At 38.1% G+C, this 27,751-nt stretch overlaps 1 protein-coding gene across 1 annotated transcript in view; it reads right to left on the reverse strand.

Moving 5' to 3' along the window:
* Window positions 1-3,593: 3,593 nt before the first annotated feature.
* Window positions 3,594-27,751, reverse strand: part of LOC143436469 (vomeronasal type-2 receptor 116-like) — a 42,039-nt gene continuing 17,881 nt past the window's right edge. Inside the window, exons 2-6 of the mRNA XM_076920856.1 lie at window positions 19,711-20,002; window positions 18,566-19,372; window positions 17,644-17,871; window positions 15,759-15,882; window positions 3,594-4,513 (exon numbers count right to left, since the gene is read on the reverse strand). Coding sequence (XP_076776971.1) covers window positions 3,594-4,513; window positions 15,759-15,882; window positions 17,644-17,871; window positions 18,566-19,372; window positions 19,711-20,002 — 2,371 coding nt within the window. The remainder of the gene's footprint in view (window positions 4,514-15,758; window positions 15,883-17,643; window positions 17,872-18,565; window positions 19,373-19,710; window positions 20,003-27,751) is intronic.

Consider the following 27,751-nt stretch of genomic DNA (forward strand, 5'->3'; position numbering starts at 1 on the left):
ACAAGTGTTATGGAAGGATATCCTTACTGGTCAGTGGAATGGCCCAGACCCAGTGTTGGTGTGGGCGAGAGGGTCTGTTTGTGTTTTTCCACAGGATGGGCAACAACCATTGTGGGTTCCAGAGAGACTTACTCGTCCAGCGCAAAGCCGACAACAGAAGCTCCTATCTAATCATGATGTTGCTAGTGAAGATGATGCTCATGCTGATGGTGATGGGGGAAAAGATCCTGACCCTGCAGGGAGAAACTAAAGCATTCAGATGGGAATGCCTAGATTTGTTCCTTGGCTGGTGGAGGCCCCATCAGCTATGACCCTGTTTAGGACAGGCAGGGATTTTGGTATCACTGCCGCCATCGTGACACTTATTGCAGTGTCAGTTACTGCTGCTACTGCAGCAGGCCAATGCGGCTATGGCCCTGGATACACAGAGGCAGATTAATTCTCAATTGAGAGCCGGCATTATGCTGGTGAATCAAAGAGTGGATCTAGTCCAGGAGCAAGTAGACGTGCTCATGGAATTAGCTCAGTTGGGCTGTCAGTGGAAGTATATGGGTCTTTGTATGACATCTGTAAGATATGAAAATGCAAGTCAAGCAGCTCATTTGTCTAGAAATTTGTCTCAGTATTTTACAGGAAATTGGACGGAAGATTTCGATGGCTTGATGCAGAAGCTGTGGCTAGCCATGGTGCACATGAATTCCACCCATGTTGACCTGTCTGTTGCTGAGGGCCTGGCCTCCTGGATCCGATCTGCAATGAACCACCTAAAAGTATGGGCGGGAATTGCAGCCCTTAGCTTTTGCCTTGTTCTTGTCAGTTGCCTAGCACTATGGTCCATTCTGAAGATGTGTTATGCAACAGCACAATGCTAATGCCATGATTGTTCAAGCATTTGCTGCTCTTGAAGGAGGCCAGTCCCCGAAAATCTGGCTAAGCTATTTGAAGAGCTCTGAGTTGTAACATGCAGCAGGATGTAGGGTGTAGCACCGCAGAGGGCACTGTATGACCTCAGACATATGTCTGACTGCATACAGGTTTTGCCCTAGTTCCTGTCCCCTGGAAAACAGCATCGGGTTGGGTCGCCCTTGGTAACCATACTGTAGACAGCAGGTGGTGAAAATGGGGTTGACAATCTCCCTTCAAATACAGGGGGTCAGACCTCTATGTCCTTCTGCTTGCATAAAACAAAAAAGGGAGAGCTGTGGGATGCAGCTCCACTCTCACCATTAAGGGTGGCACTTGGCATAGGCATTGCTGGAGAGAATGTGAGGTGTGGTTACCAGATCACCTTACCTCATGTAATTGAGAGGGGCCAATTAGTAGTGACATCGTGGCAATCACTGATTTGAACAAGGAAAAGGTTTTAAGGGGATGCACGGGGAGGAGAAGGGAGAGAGAGGAAGCATGCTGTACAGGGATAGCTGAATAAACCGCTTGAAGAAGAACACAGTTGCTGTTGCCTTATTCCATGTGTTGGACATGGGTAGCAACAATAAAAGGGAGAAAATTGCACAAATTAGGTAAATATAAGAGAGAATTATTGATAAACTCTTAATTAGAATAAGTGGAGAGTAAATAATTAGGTCCATGAAAATTATACAATAATACCCCTCAGTATGAACATGTGGGGAGCCAATGGAAGGCAGCTATCATCCTTGCAGCTATCTTGAGCCAAATTCCCTGGCAGGAAACTTGATTACAACGGCCTACAACAGCTGAGCACACTCTGATAACATCTTGTTTTAGATACCTAGGATCTTCCCTTGGGTGTGTGAGACTTAAAGGTGTGATTTAGAGCTGAGGCTTAAGGGCATGACTTATAGGTGTAATTTAGAGATAAGACCTAAAGGCATGACTTAAAGGTGTGACTTAAAGGTGTGGCTTAGAAGTGAGACATATAAAAGGCAAAAGGCAGACAGAAAACAGACAATAGGGATTAGGCACTTAGCACTTGGAGAAAGAACTTGGAATTGGAAAAGAGACTAGCAACTGGAACTGGGATTAGGTGCTAGGAGCTAGGGACTAAGAACTCAAGACTTGGGACTTGGACTAAGAAGAGAGACTGAAGAATAAATGGGACTGAATCACACTCTGTCTGGTCTCCATTCTTCGCATCCATCCTCACTCTCTCTCTTGCTGAACCCTGACCCACGGACTGGAGTAGCTTGGGGCAGTGCGGGCTCTAACAATTTAGCCCCCAAGGCTTTTGGCAGTGCGGGTCCCAACATTGATAGAGTGGTCCCCGACATTTTGGCCCCCAAGCATGGGACAGTGTGGTTCTCAACATTTAGGTGCCCAACGTGGGGTAGCTCGGGCCACAACATGAACAGAATGAAATAGTATCTTAAAAGATGGAGATTGTCAAAACTAGTCATGAGTAACTAGACACCTAGCATTTATTGGAGGGAAGGTAGAGAATCATGGCTTTAAGGAATATTCTATAAGAAAAATAGGTAAAAGAGGAGAGGTGGCAGAAAGGAAAGGAAGTCATGAACAAAACTTTGCTGTGTGGAGGAAGTTTCAGTTTTCTTTGAAACTGAGTATGCCTTTGAAGTTCTGAACGTCCTGCCAATATATTTAGATCATAGATACTCAACCTGTGTGTAGTGATCCCTCTAGTGTCACAGGAGACTTTACCAAGGGTCACCTAAGACCATTGGACTGTCAGATTATTATGATAGTATTCATGACAGTAGCTGACTTAAAATTAAGAATTAGCAATGAATATAATATTAGGGCTGTGGTTTATCACAACATGAGGAACTGTGTTAAAGGATCACAGCAATAGTGAGGTGCAGAACGGCTGATGTAAAGTCACCATATGCCATTTATGTGATGTTGGAATCAAACAAAGATGTTTATGGGTTTTAGAAAAGCAGTCTATGAACTGACTATGTGCCTGTTCTCTGAATAGTTTTCAAAGGTAAAAAATCCCATGTGCTGCATATTAAGAATAATGTTAGAGCACAATCTTTGTATTAAAAGACCAATAATGCAACCCTTGAACTGTAATCCATATACATTTTCTAAAAACAATCGTGCCACAATTTATCATATTTGACTGGATCAGAAATCAACACCCTCAGATACACATTGTGTGGGAAGCACTGGGAGAATGAAAAAAGAACTGTAATGAAAAACATCAGTGGTCCAAGTTTTTAACAAAAGAATAAGAAAATAAAAAGGAGGAGAAAAAAACTAAGAATCACCATACGGTTTTGTGCATAGAGTCATGGTTCCAAAATGTAACAGATTTCAAAATAAAAAGAATAGTCCTAAGTTAGTGTAAACAATAAGATACCCTGCAATCATATTCCAAACTATAATATTTTCAAAAAGATTTATTACACAGGCTTTTTTTTTTTTTTTTTAAATTTTGGGCAATGGACAACCTTTAGTTCAAATTCTGAAAATTTGTTTGTTACTTCACCAAATCATTTCAAGGAATCAAGTTCAGAATGAGGATTGGTGGGAAGGATCTGTGCACACAGAGTCATCTTAGGAACACCATGTTATAAACTTATAAATGAATGTTAGAATGGTAGAGAATTAGCACATTTCAGTTTAGTTTGTAGAATCACGTGAACTATATTTTAAGTAAATTTTGCTCTTATCATGACTTTGTCCCTGATGTGATGAACAGTGTTCCTATGTGACTTGAACCAAATAATATAGCACTTAGGAGCAAAGATTAAGCTTAGAATTCCAGCACTGGAAGCCAAGATAGAGAAGACTTCCATAGCCACCATGACCTTCCCTGTGGTGCTGTGGTAGACTGGGAGGAATGTGACCCAGACAGTGCAGAACACCAGCATGCTGAAAGCCAGGAATTTGGCTTCATTAAATGTGTCAGGTAGATTCCTAGACAAAAAAGCCATAAGGTAACTACCAAAGGCCATGACTCCGAGGTAGGCCAAGGTGCAGTAGAAGGCAACAGCTGAGCCCTTGTTACATCGAACAATTATGTGTCCATGTTCAGAATGAGCATCCATGTCAATAAATGGAGGTGTTGTTACCAGCCATATACCAGAGAGAAGTACTTGTATCAGGGTGCAAACTGGAATGATGAAATTAGGGGCTTTTGATATCAGCAACCATCTTGTCTTTCTCCCTGGAGCAGTAATCTTGAAGGCTAAAACTACAGTGATGGTTTTGGCCAGCACAGTGGATAGAGCCACAGTAAACAGAAGTCCAAATAAGTTGTTCTGCAGAATACATGTAGCAGTGTTTGGAAGGCCAATGTAGAGCAAGGGACAGAGGAAGCAGAAGGTTAGAGTGATGAGCAGGGTGTAACTGAGTGACCTGTTATTGGCCTTGACTATTGGAGTGTCTCTGTGCTTTACAAAGATACCAATAATAAGAACTGTGAGTACAGAGAATCCCAGGGATACAAGTGTGAGTCCCTTACCCAAGGGGTCCGCATAGGCCAGAAAGATCACAGTTTTCTGGAGGCAGTGTCTCTTCTCTGCATTTGCATAATGAGTTTCTGGACATTTTTCACATTGATCCATACCTGGTAGAAATGCAGTTGGTCATAATTTTATATCTAGTTTTGCCTTTATCCTAGTACATTTTGCATTAATTACTCATTAGATTATTATTAAAACCATGTTACCTTGTCACATAGGCATAAATAGATGAGAATTCTAAGGTTAATAATCACCCAACTTAAATTTCTTATTTCTTTCATAACATCACACAAGCAAAAGCAAATTATGTAGGAAAGGTTTTTTTTCACATTACAGTTTATAAATATATTACTAAGGAAAAACAGACAGTATCTCAAGGTATGATATGGAGGTAAGAACCAAGGCTGAGTCCATGGTGGTATGGTTTCCTAGCTTGTCTATACTGTCTTTTTCAGTATCCTTTGTTATATAGCTCAGGATCACCTTCTTAGAGTTGGATCCACAACAGTATGAAGGGCCATCCCACAACAATCACTAGTCAAAAATATGACCATGTGGAATTCCAGCAGGCCTGCCATTGAAGGGTTATTTTAATTGTGACTTTATCTTTTCACATAAATCTACCTAGTGTCAAATAGGTAAGGAAAACACCCAAGATACCATTCTTTAACACATTTGATTTAGTTGTATGTTGAAGTATTTTAATTATTCCTCTGTTTTTACCAAAATGTTTTATTTATATTTTATAATATTGTTGAAATATACATTTTAATCCTGAGAATACAAAATTACATTGTAAAATTCTCAATTTTTAACTTCCAATCAATCATTTGAATTCAATCTTAAGAAAATGTTGCCTTTTAAATTTTCTACATAGTGATTATTGTCTCAAATGTATGAAACACATGAATGTTTTATTCATCAATTCCCATTTGAACATTCTCATGTGGAATTTTCTTGGCTATAACTAATTCTTGTTTAAAGCTTCTTTTTTCTTTTACCCACCTTTATTCATATTTTATGACAAAGGTATTTTAAATATGCTAGTGTCCATGTGTTGATACTAGAGAAATCCAACAGTCTATAATGCCTTTGTCTACTTCTTAGTTCTAGGATCAAATTCAGGTCACAGTACTGGGAATTAAGTTCCTGTACATATTGAGACAATTCCATAGCTATTAAATTACTAAATTTTGGAAAATCTCAATAGAGAAATATTTTTCAAGAAAATATCCACTTAGTAGTTCAGATTATATTTTCTTTGTTCTTTTGAGAACAAATTTAATGACTAATCCTTATGGATTAGACTCTGAGGTAAGAAAAAATATGCTCCTAATGTAATTTAACATCACATTACATTCAGGATGTAATTTTCAATAGTTTTTTAAATGTTATATTTTTTTAAAAACCTAGTTAAATTTTATATTTTTTAAATAAAACATATAGAAAGACTATACATTAACTCTTTAAAATCAACTTTATTTGTGTGTATCTTGCTATTACACTCTCCTGTCAAAATAGATTATGTTTTCTCAATATGTCTTTTTATGTTAATGTCATATGTTCATGTTGCCCAATTCTGTTTGATCTTAGTATTTTTTTCTTTCCTTTTTTCTTTCTTTTTTTTTCAAGACAGTGTTTTGCTGTGTAGCCCAGGCTGTCCTGGAACTCACTCTGTAGACCAGGGTGGCCTAGAACTCAGAAATCCACGTGCCTATGTTTCCCAAGTGCTGGGATTAAAGGTGTGCAACACCACTGCCTGGCTCATCGTAGTATTTTTTGCTGTTGTATTTTGCTTCTAATGTGTATACTATATAGAGATTGTTTATCCATTCATTAGCAGCTATGGACCTGCATGACACAAAAATTACTTTGTATAGGATGTAAGGTTTGTCTTGAAATAAAGGTTTACTATTTCTACTATGTTTGATCGGTAATTTCTTTAAGTTTTGAATGTTCAATATATCTGTACCTGTCTTTTTACTTTTATTTTTAAGATATTAAATATTTATAATAGCCAGAAGCTGGAAAGAACCCAGGTGTCCTTCAACAGAAGAATGGATACAGAAAATGTAGTATATTTACAGAATGGAATACTACTCAACTAGTAAAAACAATGACCATGAAATTCTTAGGGAAATGGATGGAACTATAAAACACCATCCTGAGTGAGGTAACTCAATTACAAAAGAATACACATGGTATGCACTCACTGATAATTGGATATTAGCCCAAAAGATTGGACTACCAATTCAAAAACAATTCAATTCAAATCGGACTACAATTCAAAAACCACATGAAGCTCAAGAAGAAGGAAGTCCAAATTGTGGATGCTTCGGTCTTTCTCAGAAGAGGGAACAAAATACTCATGGAGGAAAATATGGAGATGAAGTGTGGAGCAGAGACTGAAGGAAAAGCCATTCAGAGACTGCCCCACCTGGGAATCCATCCCACATACAGTCACCAAACCCAGACACTATTGTGGATGTCAAGAAGTGCTAGCTGAAAGGATTCTGATATAGTTGTCTTCTAAGAGGCTTTGCCAGAACCTGACAAATACAGAAGCAGATACTTGTAGCCAACCACTGGAATGAGCATGTGTTGGGCCTTGGACGAGGTAACTCCATTTAACCTGTTACCTTCAGTCACGTAGGACAGGTAGAGGGTGTGACTAACAAGTCTCTATCTCCAGAGATTTAAATATTAATGAATTATCAAAAGGCCAGGGGCGTAGCTAATTAAGTTATTCCCTCCCCTTTCTCCCTTCCCTATAAGACTGGTCTCCCCTGGCTTTTGGCAGGGGAAGCGCATACCAGTTGCGTCCATTCACCATGCCATGAACAATAAAAGCTTTAGAAAACCGGACTCCACGTGTCCATGGTCTCTCTGCCTGATTCCCAGCTTTTGGAACCCTGGAACCTTGCCGATGCAGCCGCCGTCCCGCCCACCGACAGCTGCGTGAATGTGGGATCCTCCGCTGTCGGCGTGGGAAGCCCTGATGCCGGACCACCCTGAGACTCTGTCCCTGGACTCCCTCCCCCTGCCCGGGAGATTTCTTCCCCACAAGCATGGGGTCCCCAATGGAGGAGTTATAGAAATGACTGAAGGACCTAATGCAACCTCATAGGAAGAACAACAATATCAACCAACAAGACCCCCAGAGCTCCCAGGGACTAAACCACCAACCAAAGAGTACACATGGGGAAACCCATGGCATCAATGGGAGGAGAAGCTGTTGGTCCTGTGAAGGCTCAATGTTCCATTGTAGGGGAATGCAAGGATGGGGAGGCAGGAGTGGGTAGGGGAACACCCTCACAGAAGCAGGGTGACAGGGGATAGAATAGGTGGATTTCGGGAGGAAACTTGGAAAGGGGATAACATTTGAAATGTAAATAAATAAAATATCCAATTTAAAAAAATGAATAAAAATCACATTTAGAAAACTCTCCATACATAAGAAAAGTAGTGCTCACTGAGGCAGAGGAGGTATTTAGATCATCTAACAGAATTTCAGATAGATGGTATAGCTGGAGAAATATCCACTGTCAATCCTTAGAAACTACCCACATAGTAGATGTTCTGATCTCACCAGTTATTCTCTGACTTCCACACGCACACACACACACACACACACACACACACACACACTCACACATACACTGTAACATTAAAGTAGAAGCAAAATTGTTTAGAAGAATGGCTAATGGGGACATTAAAGGATGACAAACAATGTTAGGGTATAAGGGTTATATGGCCCCTTCCGCCCCTCACCTGGATCCTGGTGGCTGGAGCAGACACCCAGCTGGTCTGCTCCCATATGGAAACCGCATCAGCAGACACCCTAGAGAGGCCACTGTCCTCAGAGCAGGATACATCATATCCTGAGACATCCTAGAGGAGTGACTACACTCAGAGCAGCAAACACCTAGCTGGTCTACTACCATGGATACACCATATCCTGAGATATCCTAGAGGAACCACTGTACCCAGAACAGCTGGAGTTTAGGATCACAAAGATATCCAGACCCCAAGGAGTTCTGACACAACCAAGATAACTGGAAAGGCAGGCTCCAGTCAGAACCAGTGAGTGCAGGTAGAACTAGAGCTAACCAAATGGTGAAAGGCAAGCACAAGAATGTAAACAACAAAACTCAAAGTTACTTGGCATCACCAGAACCCAGTTCTCCCACCATAGCAAGTCCTGAACACTACATCACCCCAGAAAGGCAGGATTGAGAATTAAAATCACTTCTCATGATGATGATAGAGAACTTTAAAAAGGACCCTATCAGATCATCATGGACTAAGACTCATCTTTAATGTGGAAAAAAACAATAGAAAGCCCACATACACGTGGAAACTGAACTATGTTCTACTCAGTGATGACTTGGTCAAGGAAGAAATAAAGAAAGAAAGACATTTTAGAATTGAATGAAAATGAGGATACATCATACCAAAACTTATGGGCCTCCATTAAAGCAGTACTAAGAGGAAAACTCATAGCTCTTAGTGCCCAAAAAAGAAACTGGAAAGAGCATACACTAACAACTTGACAGAACACCTGAAAGATATAGAACAAAAAGAAGCTATTATACCCAAGAGAAGTAGAAGGCAGGAAATAAACTCAGGGCAGAAATCAACCAAGTAGAAACAGAAAGAACTATACAAAATATCAACAAAACCAGGAGCTGGTTCTTTGAGAAAATCAACAAAATAGATAAACCCTTGGCCAGACCAATCAAAGGGCACAGAGACAGTATCCAAATTAATAAAATCAGAACTGAAAGGGGAGATATAACAACAGAAATTGAGGAAATTTAAAAACTCATCAGATACTAATACAAAGGCTTATATTCAACAAAATTGAAAAATCTGGATGAAACGGACAATTTTCTAGACAGGTACCAGATACAAAAATTAAATCAGGAGCAGATAAACCATCCAAACAGTCCTATAAACCCTAAAGAAATAGAAGAAGTCATTAAAAGTCTCCCCACCAAAAAAGTCCAGAGCCAGATGGGTTTAGTGCAGAATTCTATCAGACCTTCAAGGAAGACCTAATACCAATTATCTTCAAGCTATTCCACTGAATAGAAACACAAGGAACACTATCCAGTTTGTTCTATGAAGCTACCATTACACTCATACCTAAATCACAGAAAGACACAACAAAGAAAGAGAACTACAGACCAAACTCTCTTATGAATATTGATGCAAAAATACTCAATAAAATTCTCTTAAACTGAATCCAACAACACATTAAAACAATTATCCATCATGATCAAGTAGGCATTGTCCCAGGAATGCAGGGATGGTTCAATATTCAGAAATCCATCAATGTAATCCACTACATAAATAAACTCAAACAAAAAAAAAACCCACATGATCATCTCACTAGATGCTGAGAAAGCATTTGACAAAATTCAACATCTCTTCATGTTAACAGTCTTGGAAAGATCAGGAATTCAAGGCCCATACCTAAACATAGTAAAAGCAATATACAGCAAGCCAGTAGCCAACATCAAACTAAATAAAGAGAAACATGTAGCAATCCCATTAAGATCAGGGACTACACAAGGCTGCCCACTCTCACTCTACCTATTAAATATAGTACTGGAAGTCCTAGCTAGAGCAGTTAGACAACAAAAGAAAGTCAAAGGGATACAGATAGGAAAGGAAGAAGTCAAAATTTCACTATTTGCAGATGATATGATAGTATACTTAAGTGACCCTAAAACTTCCACCCTCTAGGTTCAACTCCTAAACCTGATCAACAACTTCAGTAAAGTTGCTGGATATAAAATCAACTCAAACAAATCAGTAGCCTTCCTATACTCAAAGGATAAACAGGCTGAGAAAGAAATTAGGGAAATGACACCCTTCACAATAGCCACAAATAAAATAAAACATCTTGGAGTGAATCTAACCAAGCAAGTGAAAGATCAGTATGACCAGAATGTCAAGTCTCTGAAGAAAGAAATCAAAGATCTCAGAAGATGGAAAGATCTCCCATGCTCCTGGATTGGCAGGATTAACTTAGTAAAAATGGCCATCTTGCCGAAAGCAATCTATAGATTCAATGCAATCCCTATCAAAATTCCAAATCAATTCTTCATAGAGATAGAAAGATCAATTTGCAAATTCATTTGGAATAACAAAAACCTCAGGATAGGGAGAACTGTTCTCAACAGAAAAAAAAAAAAAAGAATTTCTGGGGGAATCACCATCCCTGACCTCAAATGTACTACAGAGCAGTAATCATAAAAACTGCATGGTATTGGTACAGAGACAGGCATGAAGATCAATGGAATAGAATTGAAGAACCAGAAATGAGCCCACATACCTATGGTCATTTGATCTTTGACAAAGGAGCTAAAACCATCCAGTGGAGAAAAGACAGCATTTTCAATGAATGGTGCTGGCTCAAATAGAGGATAGCATGTAGAAGAATGCAAATCAATTCACTCTTATCCCCTTGTACAAAGCTCAAATTCAAGTGGATAAAGGACCTTCACAGAAAGCCAGATACACTGAAACTAATAGAAGAGAAGGAGGGGAAGACCCTCGGATATCTAGGCACAGGGGAAAAGTTCCTGAACAGAACACCAATGGCTTATGCTCTAAGATCAAGAATCGAAAAATGGGACCTCATCATATTGCAAAGGTTCTGTAAGGCAAAGGATACTGTCAATAAGACAAAACGGCAACCAACAGATTGGGAAAAGATCATTAACAATCCTAGATCTGATAGAGGGCTAATATTGAATATATAAAAGAACTCAAGAAATTAGACACCAGACAACAAAATAACCCTATTAAAAATGGGGTACAGAGCTAAACAAAGAATTCTCAACTGAGAAAATTTGAATGGTTGCGAAGCACCTTAAGAAATGCTCAACATCCTTAGTCATCAGGGAAATGCAAATCAAAACAACCCTTAAATACCACCTGACACCAGTCAGAATGGCTAAGATCAAAAATTCAGGTAATAGTAGATGCTGGCGAGGTTGTGGAGAAAGAGGAACACTCCTCCATTGTTGGTGGGGTTGCAAGCTGGTACAACCACTCTTGAAATCAGTCTGGCTGTTTCTCAGAAAATTGGACATAGCATTACCTGAGGATCCAGCAACATCACTCCTGGGCATATACCCAGAAGATGCTCCAACATATACAACATATAACAAGGACATATGCTCCACTATGTTCATAGCAGCCTTATTTATAATAGCCAAAAGCTGGAAAGAATCCAGATGCCCTTCAACAGAGGAATGGATACAAAAAATATGGTACATTTACACAATGGAATATTACTCAGTTATTAAAAATAATTAATTTGAGAAATACTTTTTTTTTGTTTTTCAAGACAGGGTTTCTCTGTGTAGCCCTGGTTGTCCTCGAACTCACTCTGTAGACCAGACTGGCCTCAAACTCAGAAATCTGCCTGCCTCTGCCTCCCAAGTGCTTGGATTAATGGCCTGTGCCACCACTGCCCAGCCAATTTGAGAAATTCTTAGGTAAATAGATGGAAGTAGAAAACATCATCCTGAGTGAGGTAACCCAATCACAAAAGAACACATATGGTATTTACTCACTGATAAGCGGAGATTAGCCCAAAAGTTTGAAACAACAAAGATTCAACTAACAGACCACATGAAGCTCATGAAGAAGGAAGAACAAGTGTGGATGCCTAGGTCTTACTTAGAAGGAGTAACAAAATACCCAAGGGAGCAAATGTGGAGACAATGTGTGGGACAGAAACTGAAGGAGAGGTTGTATGGAGACCATTCCACAGGGGTACTCATCCCATGTGCAGTCACCAAAAATAGACACTGATATGGGCGACAGGAAGTGCATGCTGACAGCAGCCTGATAAGGCTGTCTCCTTAGAGGTCCCCCAGAGTCTGACATACCCAGAGGCAGATACTCACAGGTAACCATTAATCTGATCAAGGGTTCCCAATGGAGAAGTTACAGAGAAGACTGAAGAAGCCAAAAGGGTTGGTGGCCCCATGAGGAGAGCCACAATTCCAGCCAACCAGAGCTCCCCAGGGTCTAAACCACCAGTCTAGGAGCACATAGGGAGGGACACATGACTCCAGCTGTATATGTAGGGGAAGATGTTTTTGTTGGGCATAGGTGGGAGAGGAGATCTTTGGTTCCATGAAGGCTGAACACTGAGTTGGGGGAATCTGAGGGTGGGGAGGTGGGAGTGGGGGGTGGTGGGTGCACACCCTCATAGAAGCAGGAGGAGGGGAATGGGTTAAGGGGTTCCTGGGTGGTAGGGGTAATGGGATAAAATTTGAAATGTAAATGTTATATCCAATAAAAGTGGGGAAAAAAAGAAAAGCTGTTAGAAACAACATCTTTAATAAAATGTCAGCCCTCTAAAAATTATCTTGATACTAAAATTTGTTTTGAGAATTGTATATTTCAGAATACACAGCCTTGGTGTATCTACTCATCAAGCAAGCTGAGAAGACCTGATCAAACCTCTGATGTCTTGGAATTCCATCTGGATGCAGTAAAGACACAGCATCAGAGGCTTATCAATTCACTCTTCCCCAACCCCTCTTCTAATATCTCAACAGCCGTAATCAGCTTGAAGAAGTTAAAGAAGAGTCAGCGCCCCTATTCCCTGGGCTTGGGGACTAAGGTGGTAAATATTGGGCTGTCTTTCTAGGGAAAAGTAGTGGTTTTGTGGGAATATGGAGGATTAGCTAGGATTTATTGCATAGCCATAACCTATTGGTAGAAATCTGTACAATTATTATCAAGATGAAGTTATAATTTCTTAAATGGCACAAATTTACTTTGATTTCAAATTTAAGGTTTTCATTGGTATGAGCTTCTTATTGATATAAAAGTGAGATGAATATTGATACTCTCATAGGCATTGTACCTATATAACACATTTAGGAATACAAGGCTTAGACCAAGTCCTTCTTTAACTTTTTAAAACAGATTTGAAATGGTTAGCCTGTGAGTTAAAGGACTATAAAAAAATTCATGGCTTGGAGTTTATTGTTAGGGTGTTTTCTATGTTTTAATTAGAAATAGCTGAGTAGAGTTATCAGACAACAGTCCAGATTACCTTACATGGATAGTTGGTTTTCAAAACATCAGAAGTCCACAGAATTGACATGACAAACATTTCTGTAGTAATGTTCATTTTGATTAGAGACCTATCTGCTCCTGACAGCTTCCTGTCTTGGATTCTAAGAAGAAATTGAGCATCTTTGGGGTTACTCCAGTTGTGGTGAGACAGCCACTAGGCAAGAATTGCCTCTTTTCCTCTACAGACAAATTACTGTCCAGAAAAGGTCACACTTGCAGAATAGTCGACTGATTATATCTGCCTAGACAGAGTAATCAACCCTTAATAATTCTGCAACACTAAGGTCTGTCAGTTGATCCTGGGCCAGAAGGCTGAAAATCAGATGCTCAAACATTTTGTAGTATAGGAAGTGTCCAGGTGTTCAGCGGTCTCTATAAATTGGCTAAATTTTAGAAGCTATGCGTTGTGCTTCCCATAATTTTAGTTAACTCAGCCATTTTGGATTTTTGACAGTGTTGAAAACTTTTAGTCTCATAGCCACTCCTGGCTATTTACCTTGAGAGAAAAGATTTGAGTGGATGGTTTTCAGCTGACGTTCATTCTAAAGCCAAGGCAAAGCCAGGTTCAGAACTAAGTGTTTTAGTTAGGAGAGATGACAGAGGTTCTGGTTAGTCAACAAAATGATGGACTGGGTATTAGGACTATCTTGTACCTCACCTGTACAATTAGGAATAACTATGATCTAATTGCATTTTGAGAGAAAAGTTTTATTTTAACGGGAAGGGTGATATGTAGGAGGAGCTAAGGTGGGAGGAGTACCGAGAGGAAGAGAAGGAGTAAGGAGAGAAGGAGAAGGAGAGGAGAAGCTAGGTGATGAGAGAAAGAAGGAGAGAGAAAGTGGGGCCATGGAGGCAGATGTTCACGTGTCTCCACCAGTCAAAGACAGTTAATATGTCTAGGTTGAGTATTGGGTTACACTTCTGATTGAGCATTACCAAAATTATAAAGCCTTTGATTAACATTTTTAAAATTGTATAAAAGCAAAAAGACAAAGGGGGCATGGGATAGGGGTTTCCTAGGGGGTAAATGGGGAAAGGGCATGGCATCTGAAATGTAAATAAAATATCCAATAAAAAAGAAAATTATATTATGCAAAAGAGTGACTAATAATAACTTGCCATCTCTAGGTTCCTTTCCTATTCAACATGGAGTGACACCGTGATTAGTGTACAACCTCTGATTATACCTTGCGACTTTCTTATGTTTCTTGAACTTATTTTGACACAGATTTCAATCTTGCCCATATTTGCATGGAACTCATTATTATTGCTGTCATTGTCCTAGCATGTGGTCACTGTTGTGAGCAGCAGAGCTTGGCATATTCACTTTAGCAACTTGAAATGGATGGTCATGGGCCAGCTTTTCTCATTTCAAAAGCAGTAAAATGACTTTATTCCACATTATGATTTTGTTTTCAATAGTTCTAATAAGATTGTTAATTCACTATTGGAATTTGGTCATTGATTTAATGAGTAATATCACATATTTTAAGCATTGAAAACAGCACCAACTTTGCTGCTGTTATGATAAAAATTCAGATATTATATAATTATACTTTCAATTTCATTAGTAGATATATAAACATTAAATTTCTAATTCATTAATGCTTGATGGAAGAATATGAGTAAGATCATGAGATACTATTCAAAATTTGGATACTGGTTTCAATTATATCCCATAAGTTTATTAGTGCCTTTGTTTAACAGATTGTTCACAATACCTTAAGTTCATTGTATAACCTATTGTTTCATTTTTACATTGTTGTGGAGATGACCTGGCAATAAAATCTTGTAAGTAAGTTAATTTATAAGTGTAATTATACCATACAATAAAAAACAAACAGAAAACAATTTCCTGGGGGAAAAACATTCCTAGGCACCTGAGTGAATCAAGGTTGTAATGGAATTATGATAGTGAGGCTGAAATCACCCAGAATGATAACTGTGATAGAAATTTTGTTTCAAAATTATAAAGACATTATACTTGGCATATTGTCAATTAAATTCTATGCTAAAATGGAACTTTCATCTCTCCTCTGTGAAAGTGAATTTAGGAGGCAATAAGGATCCCTCAATGGATCAAAAATTTGAATGTATTGTATGTCATTTTAATAGAAAGTATAGGCAAAAGATTTAAATCACTAATTGAAGTAAAGAACTGTCTATGAGGTTCACATCCATACTTTTATCCCTTTAGATTAGCTCTTTGGAGTTTCTTAATTTTTTTTCATTCACCTGTCATATTGGAAATCTCATTTTCTGGGCAAGGTATGCAGTCAAAGCAACAGGAAGCTCTGCCCTCCAAGATGACTTTCTTGGATCCAGGACTGCAGTTCTCATTGCAGACAGACTGGGGAATCTGGAAAAAAATATTTAATACAAAATACAAAATGCCTCGCTATTTATTTAAGCCAGCTTAACTGATGTATTTCAGAATATAACATTTATTAATTAAATTTTATGTTTTAAAATCGAGGTATTTCCTGTGTTACCCCATGTTTCCTATTTGACATGACCTACAAAGTTCATTCTTTCTAAAGATATGTCCTAATACTATAAAATCTTTAAGATTAGTAGAGATTTTTAAAACAAAGGACAAAGAAGATGTAAGTTAGGTCACTGGGAAAAATGTTTAAGGAAGACATGTCGGGACTATAGACTGATCCTGCCCTTGAGATTCATGTCTGCACAAAAGACACTTATTGATGTTGTGTCTGTGATTTGTACTATAAGCTTGATATGAATTGTTGTCACTGTCTTAGTTGTGGTTTTACTGCTGTTAACAGACACCATGATCAGGACAATTCTTATAATGACAACATGTAATTAGAAATGGCCTATAAATTTAGAGGTTCAGTCCATTATCATCAAGGTAGGAACATGAAAGAGTCTAGGCACACGTGGTACAGGAGGAGCTGACAGTTCTTCATGTTTAACTGAAAGCTGTTAGGAGAGGACTAACTTTCAGGTAGTTAGGACAAGAGAGGGTCTTAAATCCCATGCCCACAATGACACGCTTCCTCCAGAAAGGTTATACCTACTCCCAAAATGCCACACCTACTAATAGTACACTCCCTGGGCAAAGCATATTCAAACCACCACATTCACCATAAAACAATTATTTGGGCATTCTGAGATGTGTTTCCTGCATTCCATTAGATAAGTTTTGATGATATGCCAAAGTATCTGCTATTATGTTTAGCAACTGAGTCAAATGAGAAGTGGGTCAGTAGAAGTTATCACCCCGTTTTTCCTGATTTTGGATGAAATCTTCCTACTTTCCTAAACTTGGTGCTGTCATGTTTCTGTGATATGATGGGTGTTACTCTGAAACTGTGATTTTAAAACAAAATTCTTCTTTGCTTACATTAATTTTGTCAACTACATATTTCTAACCAGACAGGTGGATCAAAATGGACACTATTTCACTTTGCTGTTTTGTCTGCCATAAGCATATAAGCAAAAGACTTTTAATAATGACCATAACTGTCTAAGCTGGTTGTCTTACTTAGGATTTCCTTTATTGTGATAAAACAGCATGCTAATAGCAAAGTATCTGCAGAAAGGTTTATTTTATCTTAATTATCTAACTCACCATTTATTATCAACAGAAATAAGGACAGGAGTTAACAGTGGAAAACTGTGAAAACAGTGAAAAAACGTTTTAAAAACCTAACAAACATCTCCTACCACTCTTATTTTACTGACCCCTCCATATCAATCCTTTATGAGGACAGTGCATGACAGGTTTGTCTTTAGTCAAAAAGTTTGTAAATATTTTTTATGAAGACTCCTTGTTTCCAGTAACTCTATATTATGTCAAGTAGTGAAAACATCTAAACATCTAAAACATCTAAAATTAACTAAAACATCTTGTTTGATGTTTAATGACAAAATTGTGACAAACTATTAATCTATATCCTGATTTTAAATAAAAAATAGATAATCAGAATATATTTGGAAACACATCTACCAGAATAACCTATCAGTAAAATTTCTTATATGGATAGTTACTGGTATATTGATGGTGCCCAAATGAACAATCAATGGTTGTGCAATCCAGAAGCATAGATTTGTTATTTACATGCATTAGAATCTTTTAAATAATAAACACACCTACCTCTGCAAATCCTATGGGCCATTGAATCATATCTTCTGATATCAACAATTGTTGCCCCTTGGGAGCACTTGGAGAAAATGTCCCCACTTTCACAAATAGCGAAAGACATTTTGGGAAATTCCAAAAGTTATTAATATCATACTCTGTATCTGCCTTTTGCTTCCCATCCAGAAACACATGATCACCAACAGAATTTTTCACTTGAATGTTCTTCAGAAAAGGGTGAAGCTAAAACATATGTGAAATCCTTTGATAAATTTGGAGTCAAAGAGCCATAACAGAACTACAAATAAGAAGTTATTTCCTGAAAGTAATTTATGTTAATGCTGTTTTAAATTAAGTGTCTATGGTGTTCAACCAAGGAATACTCAGTAGGTAATAACTACTTTTTGGTAAAATAAATGCCTGTTTCAGAAAATTTACTAACCCAAGCATTATCAAACGATCAAAGGATACAGAGCAAACAAATCTCAACTTCTATGATAGCTAGATACCTTCTTCTATTTTCATAATTTTTCAGATTCTGAATGTGAAACATAAGATTTCTTGAGTTTGGTGGACAGTCAAGGGTTTTTAGGGGCCACAACAATTCTAGTAGTGCACAGTGATATTTGGTATGTAGTTTTATTCTTTTTTGTGAGAAATGAACAGGAAAGATGGATTTTCCTACTGAAGCATTACCAAGAGAAATATTGCTGCTGATGTAATCAAAGTCAGAATTATTATTTTAAATGAAAACTCCCAATAGCCCACTCATCATGTACATAGACATCAGTGTGCACTCATGTATAATCTCTTTAATGTATAGTACCTCATACACTTTCTTGACATAAAAACTGGAATCTACAATATCTAGTTTGAGAACATTTACAGCAGCTGGTGTCACATTTGTGATGTTACAATACAATGAAAGAAATATTACCTGCCAGGGGAATAACGTACTCCTATCTTTATTTGCCTGTGGTTCAACTTGAACTTTATTGAGAGTCATCTCTTGGAGACTTTGGGCCACTGCATACACAGCATTATATACATTATAACTCTCTTCAGTCATGACCATGTCAAAAATATTCCCTGGCAACAATTCCAAGGAGGCATTTGGTAAACAGTTTTCAAAGATTTTGCAACTAGAATCCAAAAATGAGCAATTAAAAAACCAATCCCAAAAGAAATGAAGATAAATGTCTTCTGGGTACTTGGTAGGCGTGGCTTCCTGAATAAATTGTGTGAAACCAAAAATCTCCCCACGATGAGGTAAAAAAGTCAGACTACCATGGAATAAATCTAACATGTTATAATTATGAAAGTTTTGTCCACTCCATTTTGAGTTCATGACCCAAACTTTTCTTGTCATATGCTTGTTCCATCCATTTACTACTGTATTCAATAAAAAAGCAATGTCTCCATAAATGACAACTACATTTGCTGATGATTCCAGAATACGTACCTGAGCGTGGAAGTAGATATAATATAATGATTCCCCCATGACTGTCACTGTTTCTACAAAAGCTATGCAGAGTCTATTTCTGTCCATCTCCTTTTTCAAGTCTGATAGAAACTGAGTACCTTTGTGGTCATCTATGAGGAAGAGTCCCACCCAGGTCCAGTTGAAATGAAGCAACAAAGAGGCAATGCCATGCATCAGAGATGTGTCTTTGGGGGCCACCTGGTACAGAGTTGGAAACTGGCTTCGTTCATTCAGATTATGTTCAAAAGGCCCAAAAGTGAGCTAAAAAGATTATAGTATTTTAAATAGGAGAAGAATTGCAGTAAAAAACAGTCTTAGTCTTAAATAACAGATTGTAGTGACAGAGATAAAAAAGTAATCAGTACTTCTCAAACTGACATTTCACTTGCTGAAAGTTTCCCAAAATTACAGAAGGGTCTCAAGGTTTCAAACTACTCTCTACATTCTTTATCCTCTTTTCTGTATTTGAAAATTAAATACATGGATGTGTCTTTGCCTGTCTCTGCAGTTGCTTTTCTCTAGTTAAGTAATTACAATTTCCCCTTCTGTTTTGCACACAGCTTAATGTGAGAAAAGCTACATGACTAATCATCACTCACCTGAGGAAATCTGTAAAGATCTAACACTCTCCCAATGAGTTGAGATGTTTTCAATGATATTCCAGTAAGTGTAGCAGCTGATTTACTCTCTTTTCTGCAGCTGTAATTAGGGATAAAAAAGCTCAAACCTGTGAGCCAATAGAACACACTCTTTAGAACATTCCTTTCATAATGTGGGAGATTATATACTTCAAGTCCCAGAGAGGTGTTTGGTAAAATGTGGGAGTTTCTGTTGATCTCATCAATGGCAAATATCATGGCCAAAACAAGCTGGTAGTTATGTGGACGAATACTGCAAAGAAGTATTACAGCGTTCAGAAGGGGAACATTATCTTATCTAAAAACTAGTGCAATGGTTTCTACAGTCTAAAGATTTTGTTTTCATACCATAAACTTTTATTTCTACCAGTAAATGGTTTCAATTAGAATGTTGTGCTATGCCATTTCTAGTTTATGAGATACTCAAATGACATACTTATTAATTATAGACAAAAGGCAAACATGATTTCTTTTATCTTGAGATGTCCAAACAGCATAATTTTACCCATGAATAAGGTTGGAATTTGTCACAAATGTCCTATTCTCTGATCTTCTAGCCAAAAAGATCATAAAATACCATTGTCTCTATTAAGCAACCAAGTTTTTGAGATACAGTATTATACAGTGAAAGAGCTCACTTATTGAATTGAATCTATTTGCGGAAACAGTTGCCTTTTATGCACTTGCATATGTATCAGATATTGTCTTTGTGTATGCTCTGGGTTAGGATTTCTGTTTCTGATATATATATATATATATATATATATATATATATATATATATACCAGAATATATATATATATATACATATACATATATACGTATATATATACATATGTATATATATGTATATATATTTATATAGATATATGAGTACACATATTAATGCTTATTCATGAACTGTGCATGAAAAATTTTCTAATATTTTTTAGCCTTCTTCAAATTATCTGTCTGTGTTGTCACTCCTACACATGCCAGGAGGGCCTTTGGAAATTTTCCTGTATCATCTTCCCATATCCTTGTAAGAGTACTTCCACTGTAACTGGACATTGCCATTCCCAGTGTGATGAGGGCTCTGTGAATCTGAACTCATATTCCTCACTTATCTTTTCCTTTATAAGCCTATGACTTCTACTGAAGAATATAACATATACTTTGGAAGTCAAAAACTATGCATAAATGGAAGCAAACAATTATACTTTCAAGATGTGATGTTTAAAAAAAACCTTTATTATTGATAGTTTTTCAAATTGTTTTTTCTTTCAGGACCTAAAATGTGTGTTCATATAAAGAGATTTTATTTGCTTCATTAAATGTCATATTATTTTATATCATGTCTGAAATAACCATTAGGAAGGAAATTAATTCATTGGCATTTATGTGTAAAAAAAAAAAACATACACAGTTTTTCGATGTCCACAGTGGTGAAACAGTGTATTCATATGTAGTCTCCTACAATATTAAAAGTTGGGAAAAATTCATTCTAAATATTTTCCTTAAACCCACAGATAAGTGTACCTCCTATAACTCACAAAATACTTTTTTTCTTTGTAACTGATGATGACTACAGTATAATTTAATGGGTCAAAGTAGAATGAGTGATACTGATTGGTGCCCAAAGGAACTTAAAAAATCAACCACATATCTGCTACTAACCTTGGGGGACTTTGTGGAAGTTAGGCCAAAAAGTTGTAAGAGTCAAATAATCAAGACACATGTGAAACTGTGTATCCTATTACTATCAGAAAAGATACAAATATGATACCCCAAATATGTGATTGCCAATAAAATAATTCAACTATGAAAATAATAGTAGACCTGCTTCAACAAGAGGAAGATCCTCACAGAGACTCAGACATACACTCAAGTATACAGGCAAATAAATGCTACTGAAAGGATGGGAAATGGTCATTTTTAGAGATGAACACCCAGTTAATTATCCAATTTACTAAGTAGGTCATAGTTATATAACTGTTATATGCACACACACATTCAGTAAAAATTAACTATACAAAAGCATGGCCTTGTGGCTGGAGTAGACACCCGCCTTGTGTTTGGAGCAGACACCCAGCTGGTCTGCTCCCATGTGAACACCTTATCCCAAAACATCCTAGAGAGGCCACAGACCTCAGAGCAACAGGTAAGAACAGTTGCCCACTGCCCTATGTCCCAGAGCTACAACTAAGAGCAGGGAGTGCTCAAGACCCACCAGGTACCCAAAACTCACCACTGCAGAATACCACTCCCCTTCTGCCCCTCACCTGGTCCTTGTGGCTGGGACAGACACCCAACTGGTCTGCTCCCTTGAAGACACCTTATCCTGAGATATCCTAGAAAAACAACTGAACTCAGAGCAGTGGACACCATATCCTGAGACATCCTAGAGGAGCCACTACACTCAGAGAAGCAAACAGCTACCTGCTCTGCTCCCAGGAAAACACCTTAATCTGAGACATCCTAGAGCAGACACTGCACCCAGAGCAGCAGACACCTAGCTGGTCTGCTACCATGGATACACCATATCCTGAGACATCCTAGAGGAGCCACTGTACTCAAAGCAGCTGGAGCTCAGGATCACAGAATCACAGAGACACCTGGACCCTGAGGAGTTCTGACATAAGCAAAATATCTGGAAAGGCAGGTTTTAGTCAGAACCAGTGAGTGCAGGTAGCACTAGAGCTAACCAGATGGCAAAAGGCAAGTGCCAGAACATAAACAACAAAAAACCAAAGTTACTTGACATCATCAAAACCCAGTTCTCCCACCATAGCAAACCCTGAATACCCCATCACACTGAAAAAGCAGGATTCAGAATAAAAATCACTTCTCATGATGATGATAGAGGATTTAAGAAGGACATAAATAATACTCTCAAAGAACTTGAGGAAAACACAGGTAAACAGGTAGAAGGCCTTAAAGAGGAAACACAAAAATCCCTTAAAGAATTGCAAGGAAACACAACCAAACAGATGAAGGAATTAAACACAATGATCCAAGATCTAAAAATGAAAGTAGAAACAATAAAGAAATCTCAAAGGGAGACTATCCTGGAGATAGAAATCCTAGGAAAAAGATCAGGAGTCATAGATGCAAGAATCGCCAATAGAATACAAGAGATAGAAGAGAGAATTTCATGTACAGAAGATACCATGGAAAATATTGACACAACTGTCGAAGAAAATGCAAAATGCAAAACGTTCCTAATCCAAAACATCCAGATATCCAGGACACAATGAGAAGGCCAAACCTAATGATAATAGGTATAGATGAGGATGAAGACTCCCAACTTAAAGGGTCAGCAAATATCTTCAACAAAATTATAGAGGAAACCTTCCCTTACCTAAAGAAAGAGATGTCCATAAATATACAAGACGCCTACAGAACTCCAAGTAGACTAGACCAGAAAAGAAATACCTCCTGTCACATAGTAATCAAAACATCAAATGTACAAAACAAAGAAAAAATACTAAAAGCAGTAAGGGAAAAAGGTAAAGTAACATATAAAGGCAGACCTATAAGAATTACACCAGACTTCTCACCAGAGACTATAAAAGCCAGAGTCTGACACATTCAGAGGAAGATGCTTACAGCTAACCACTGATCTGATCAAGGGTTTTCCAATGGAGAAGTTAGAGAGAAGAATGAAGGAGCAAAAAGTGTTTGGGGCACTATGAGGAGAGCAACAATACCAACCAACCAGAGTTCCCCATGGTCCAAACCACCAGCCTGGGAGCACAAAGGGAGGGGCCCATGACTCCATCTGTATATGTTGGGAAAGATGGCCTTGTCAGGCATATTGGGAAAGGAGATCCTTGGTCCCATGAAAGCTGAACACCGAGTGAGGGGGGAATTTGAGGGTGGGGAGGTGAGAGTTTGGGATAGGTAGGGGCACATCCTCATAGAAACATGAGGAGGTGGAATGGGATAGGAGGTTCCTGGGTGGTGGGGAGAATGGGGTAACGGGATAAAATCTAAAATGTAATCATAATATCCAATAAAAAAGAATGAAAGAAAAACCAAAACAACAACAAAAAAGAAAAGCATGTCATAAATATGCAAAAGATTAATGGCCATGCATGAGATGGTATGGAAGAGAATGACAAGGGAGTGTTTTAATCAGGAAATCTAAGAGATAAGTAATAGAATAGCATGATGAGTTTAATAAAATGTTACAGAGAATGATATGACATTGAAAAATGTAGATTATATAGAAAAGTATTCCAGAGCCTTATTATGTTTTGAATAACATAACTACCATATCACTGAACATTGGAAAACCTATTTGAGCTGAAAGGAATGCTTGGTACCTAAAATCATGGCATGTTTTTGTTCATATATAGACATTACATTCTCTCTGAATGCATGAATATTTATTTAATAACAATTAGTCTGAATTAGAAAAATGCACATTCTTTTCATATTACATATTCATACAAAGATGTAGTCACTGTTATGATACTGTTGTGAAAACAAGTAATTCACAAGAATCTGCTGTACCATGGCACATTTTCCTCTCTCCTCACTCTATCTGACAGAATTTGCATGTTGTACAATAAAGATGCCTAAAGTATCTGACTTGTGAGTTTTCACTTTAAAACTACATGGAATATAAAAGCATAATCTAATACCACAATTGTTATATCACTTGACTTCCAATTCTGTTGCATATATAGTTATTTCATGTAAATGAAAAGGAAAATAATGAAAAAGAAAGCATAGATTTTATAAGCCAAAATCTTTTATTATATAGAAAAATAAAATGAAAGGAAAGTCTTGAAAGGTACAAAGAAGCAAACAAAGAAATCAATTCACCTATCTCAACTGTTCTACTTTTTTGCCTTTGAGTAATTCGTATGTATATCTTTGGATACCTTAAAATCAACATTCAGGTGAAGAGGACTTAAACTGATGATCTATCAGGACTTAAATTGATGCTATGGTTACTGGCATATGATTCATAGACAGTTTGAACAGTGCTGGGAAAAATACTATGCATTTTACATACTTGGAATGTATACTGCTATGTAAGATTTATCTTTTTATGGGGAGAAAACCCCATGTCTTGAGCATATTTGGCAAGTACTCTGACATCTAAGATATATACTTAACCAGTCAGTGTCTTTATAGTAAATTGTCTTTACAATAAAAATCAATATTATGTGGTAAATTGAGAAAATTTCTTAAAGTAGTAATTAACATAAGAATAACTATAGTGATTGTATAAATAGTTAAAAATTTTCATAAGTATAAAGATAAAATGATACCAGAGTGTGTATATAATTACTAGTATTATTTACAAGATGAAGACTATTCAAAAGTACCAGTTAAAATTTTAACACATCAATACAGCTAAATATGATTTACAAGTTAGATGCAAATCAAATGAACATGCTATTGTAGTTCAAAGGCTTGAAATACAACATGCATTTTTTTATGATAAAATGCCAACCTTTTTGTCTTCTGATATTTATTAAGCTGTTTATTTTGTTTTGTTGTTTTTTTAAAATTTTTGAATTTGATATTTTATATATTTACATTTCAGGGAGAGGAAGAGAAGGAGTAAGGAGAGGAGAAGAAGGAGAGAAGAAGCTAGGTGATGAAAGAGAGAAAGATGGATAGAAACCATAGCCAGCACTAGCACTCCCCTGCCGCCGCGCGCCCCTCTTCTGGTCTGAGGCCTGGGCCGGACCTCTGCCAGGTCGGCTTGTGAGTGTACCCCGGATTCCACCAGACACATTCTGGGGGATCCATAGAACCCATTGCCAGCACTAGCACTCCCCTGTCGCCATGCGCCCCTCTTCCTGTCTGAGGCCTGGGGCGGACCTCTGCTAGGCCAGCTTGTGAGTGTACCCTGGATTCCGCCAGACACATTCTGGGGGATCCATAGAACCCATAGCCAGCGCTAGCACTCCCCTGCTGCCGCTTGCCCCTCTTCCGGTCTGAGGCCTGTTGGTGAGTGCACCCCGGTTACTGCTGCCAGACACATTCTGGGGGCTCCACAGATCCCACAACCAGCTTTAGGTAGGAAAACCCACAAACTACCCTGAACTCATAGCTGGGTGCCCTGAGTGCTCAGAATCCAGCAGACACCCCCCCCAGCCCCTGCCGGCTAGCACCCCCCTTCTGCCCATCTCCCTGGTCTGAGGCCTAGACCAGACCTCTGCCAGGTCTGCAGTTGTGTGGACCCCGGTCACCGCCTGAGACATACTGGAAGGTCCACTCAACCCAGAGACACAGAGGAATAACTGAACTCAGAGTGTCAAACAACATATCCTGAGATATCCAAGAGGAGACACTGCACCCAGAACAGCAGACAACTAGCTGGACTGCTACCTTGGAGGCACCATATCCTGAGGCATCCTAGAGATACAACCTTAATCAGTGCAGCTGGAAAAAATCATAGAGACATCTGGACCCCTAGAAGACCAAACACAAGCGAGACAACTGGAAAGGAAGGCTACAATCAGAGACAGAAGCACAGGTAGCACTAGATTTAACCAGATGGCAAAAGGAAGGCGCAAGAATGTAAGCAACAGAAACCAAAGTTACATGGCATCATCAGAACCCAGTTCTCCCATCATAGCAAGCCCTGAACACCCCATCACACCAGAAAAGCAGGATTCAGAATTAAAATCACTTCTCATGATGATGATAGAGGACTTTAAGAAAGACATAAATAACACTCTCAAAGAGCAGATAGAAACCCTTAAAGAGGAAACACAAAAATCCCTTAAGGAATTGCAAGAAAATGCAACCAAACGGGAGAAGGAATTAAACAAAACCATGCAGGATCTAAAAATGGAAGTAGAAACAATAAAGAAATCACAAAGGGAGAACACCCTGGAGATAGAAAACTTAAAAAAACGATCAGGAGTCATAGACACAAGTATTACCAACAGAATACAGGAGATGGAAGAGAGAATCTCATGTGCAGAAAATACCATGGAAAACATTGACACAACTGTCAAAGAAAATGCAAAATACAAAAAGCTACTAACCCCAAATATACAAGAAATCCAAGACACAATGAGAAGGCCAAACCTAAGGATAATAGGAATAGATGAGGGGGAAGACTCCCAACTTAAAGGACCAGTAAATATTCTCAACAAAATTATAGAGGAAAACTTCCCTAACCTAAAGAAAGAGCTGTCCATAAATATACAAGAAGCCTACAGAACTCCAAATAGTTTAGACCAGAAAAGAAATACTTCCCGCCACATAATAGTCAAAACATCAAATGTACAAAACAAAGAAAAAATACTAAAAGCAGTAAGGGAAAAAGGCAAAGTAACATATAAAGGCAGACCTATAAGAATTACACCAGACTTCTCACCAGAGACCATAAAAGCCAGAAGATCCTGGACTGATATCATACAGACCCTAAAAGAACATAAATGTCAGCCCAGACTACTATATCCAGCAAAATTGTCAATCATTATTGATGGAGAAACCAAAATATTCCATGACAAATCCAAATTTACACAGTATCTCAACACAAACCCAGCACTTCAAAGGATAATTGGTGGAAAACTCCATCACAAGGAGGGAAACTACAACCTAGAAAAAGCAGGAAAGTAATCTTCTAAAAACAGTAAAAGAAGGAAGCTACACAAACATATCTCCACTGCCAATAACAAAAATAACAGGAAACAACACTCATTTTTCCTTAATATCTCTTAATATCAATGGACTCAATTCTCCAGTAAAAAGACATAGACTATCAGACTGGATACGTAAACAGAACCCAATATTTTGCTGCATTCAGGAAACACACCTCTGTGGAAAGGACAGACACTACCTCAGTAAAAGGTTGGAAAACAATCTTCCAAGCAAATGGTCCCAAGAAACAAGCTGGAGTAGTGATTCTAATATCAAATAAAATCAGTTTTCAACCAGAAGTAATCCAAAAAGATAAAGAAGTACACTTCATATTCATCAAAGGAAAAATATACCAAGAGGAACTCGCAATTCTCAACATCTATGCCCCAAATGTAAGGGCACC

Source organism: Arvicanthis niloticus, chromosome 22 (genome assembly GCF_011762505.2).
Source record: "Arvicanthis niloticus isolate mArvNil1 chromosome 22, mArvNil1.pat.X, whole genome shotgun sequence".
Classification (NCBI taxonomy): domain Eukaryota; kingdom Metazoa; phylum Chordata; class Mammalia; order Rodentia; family Muridae; genus Arvicanthis; species Arvicanthis niloticus.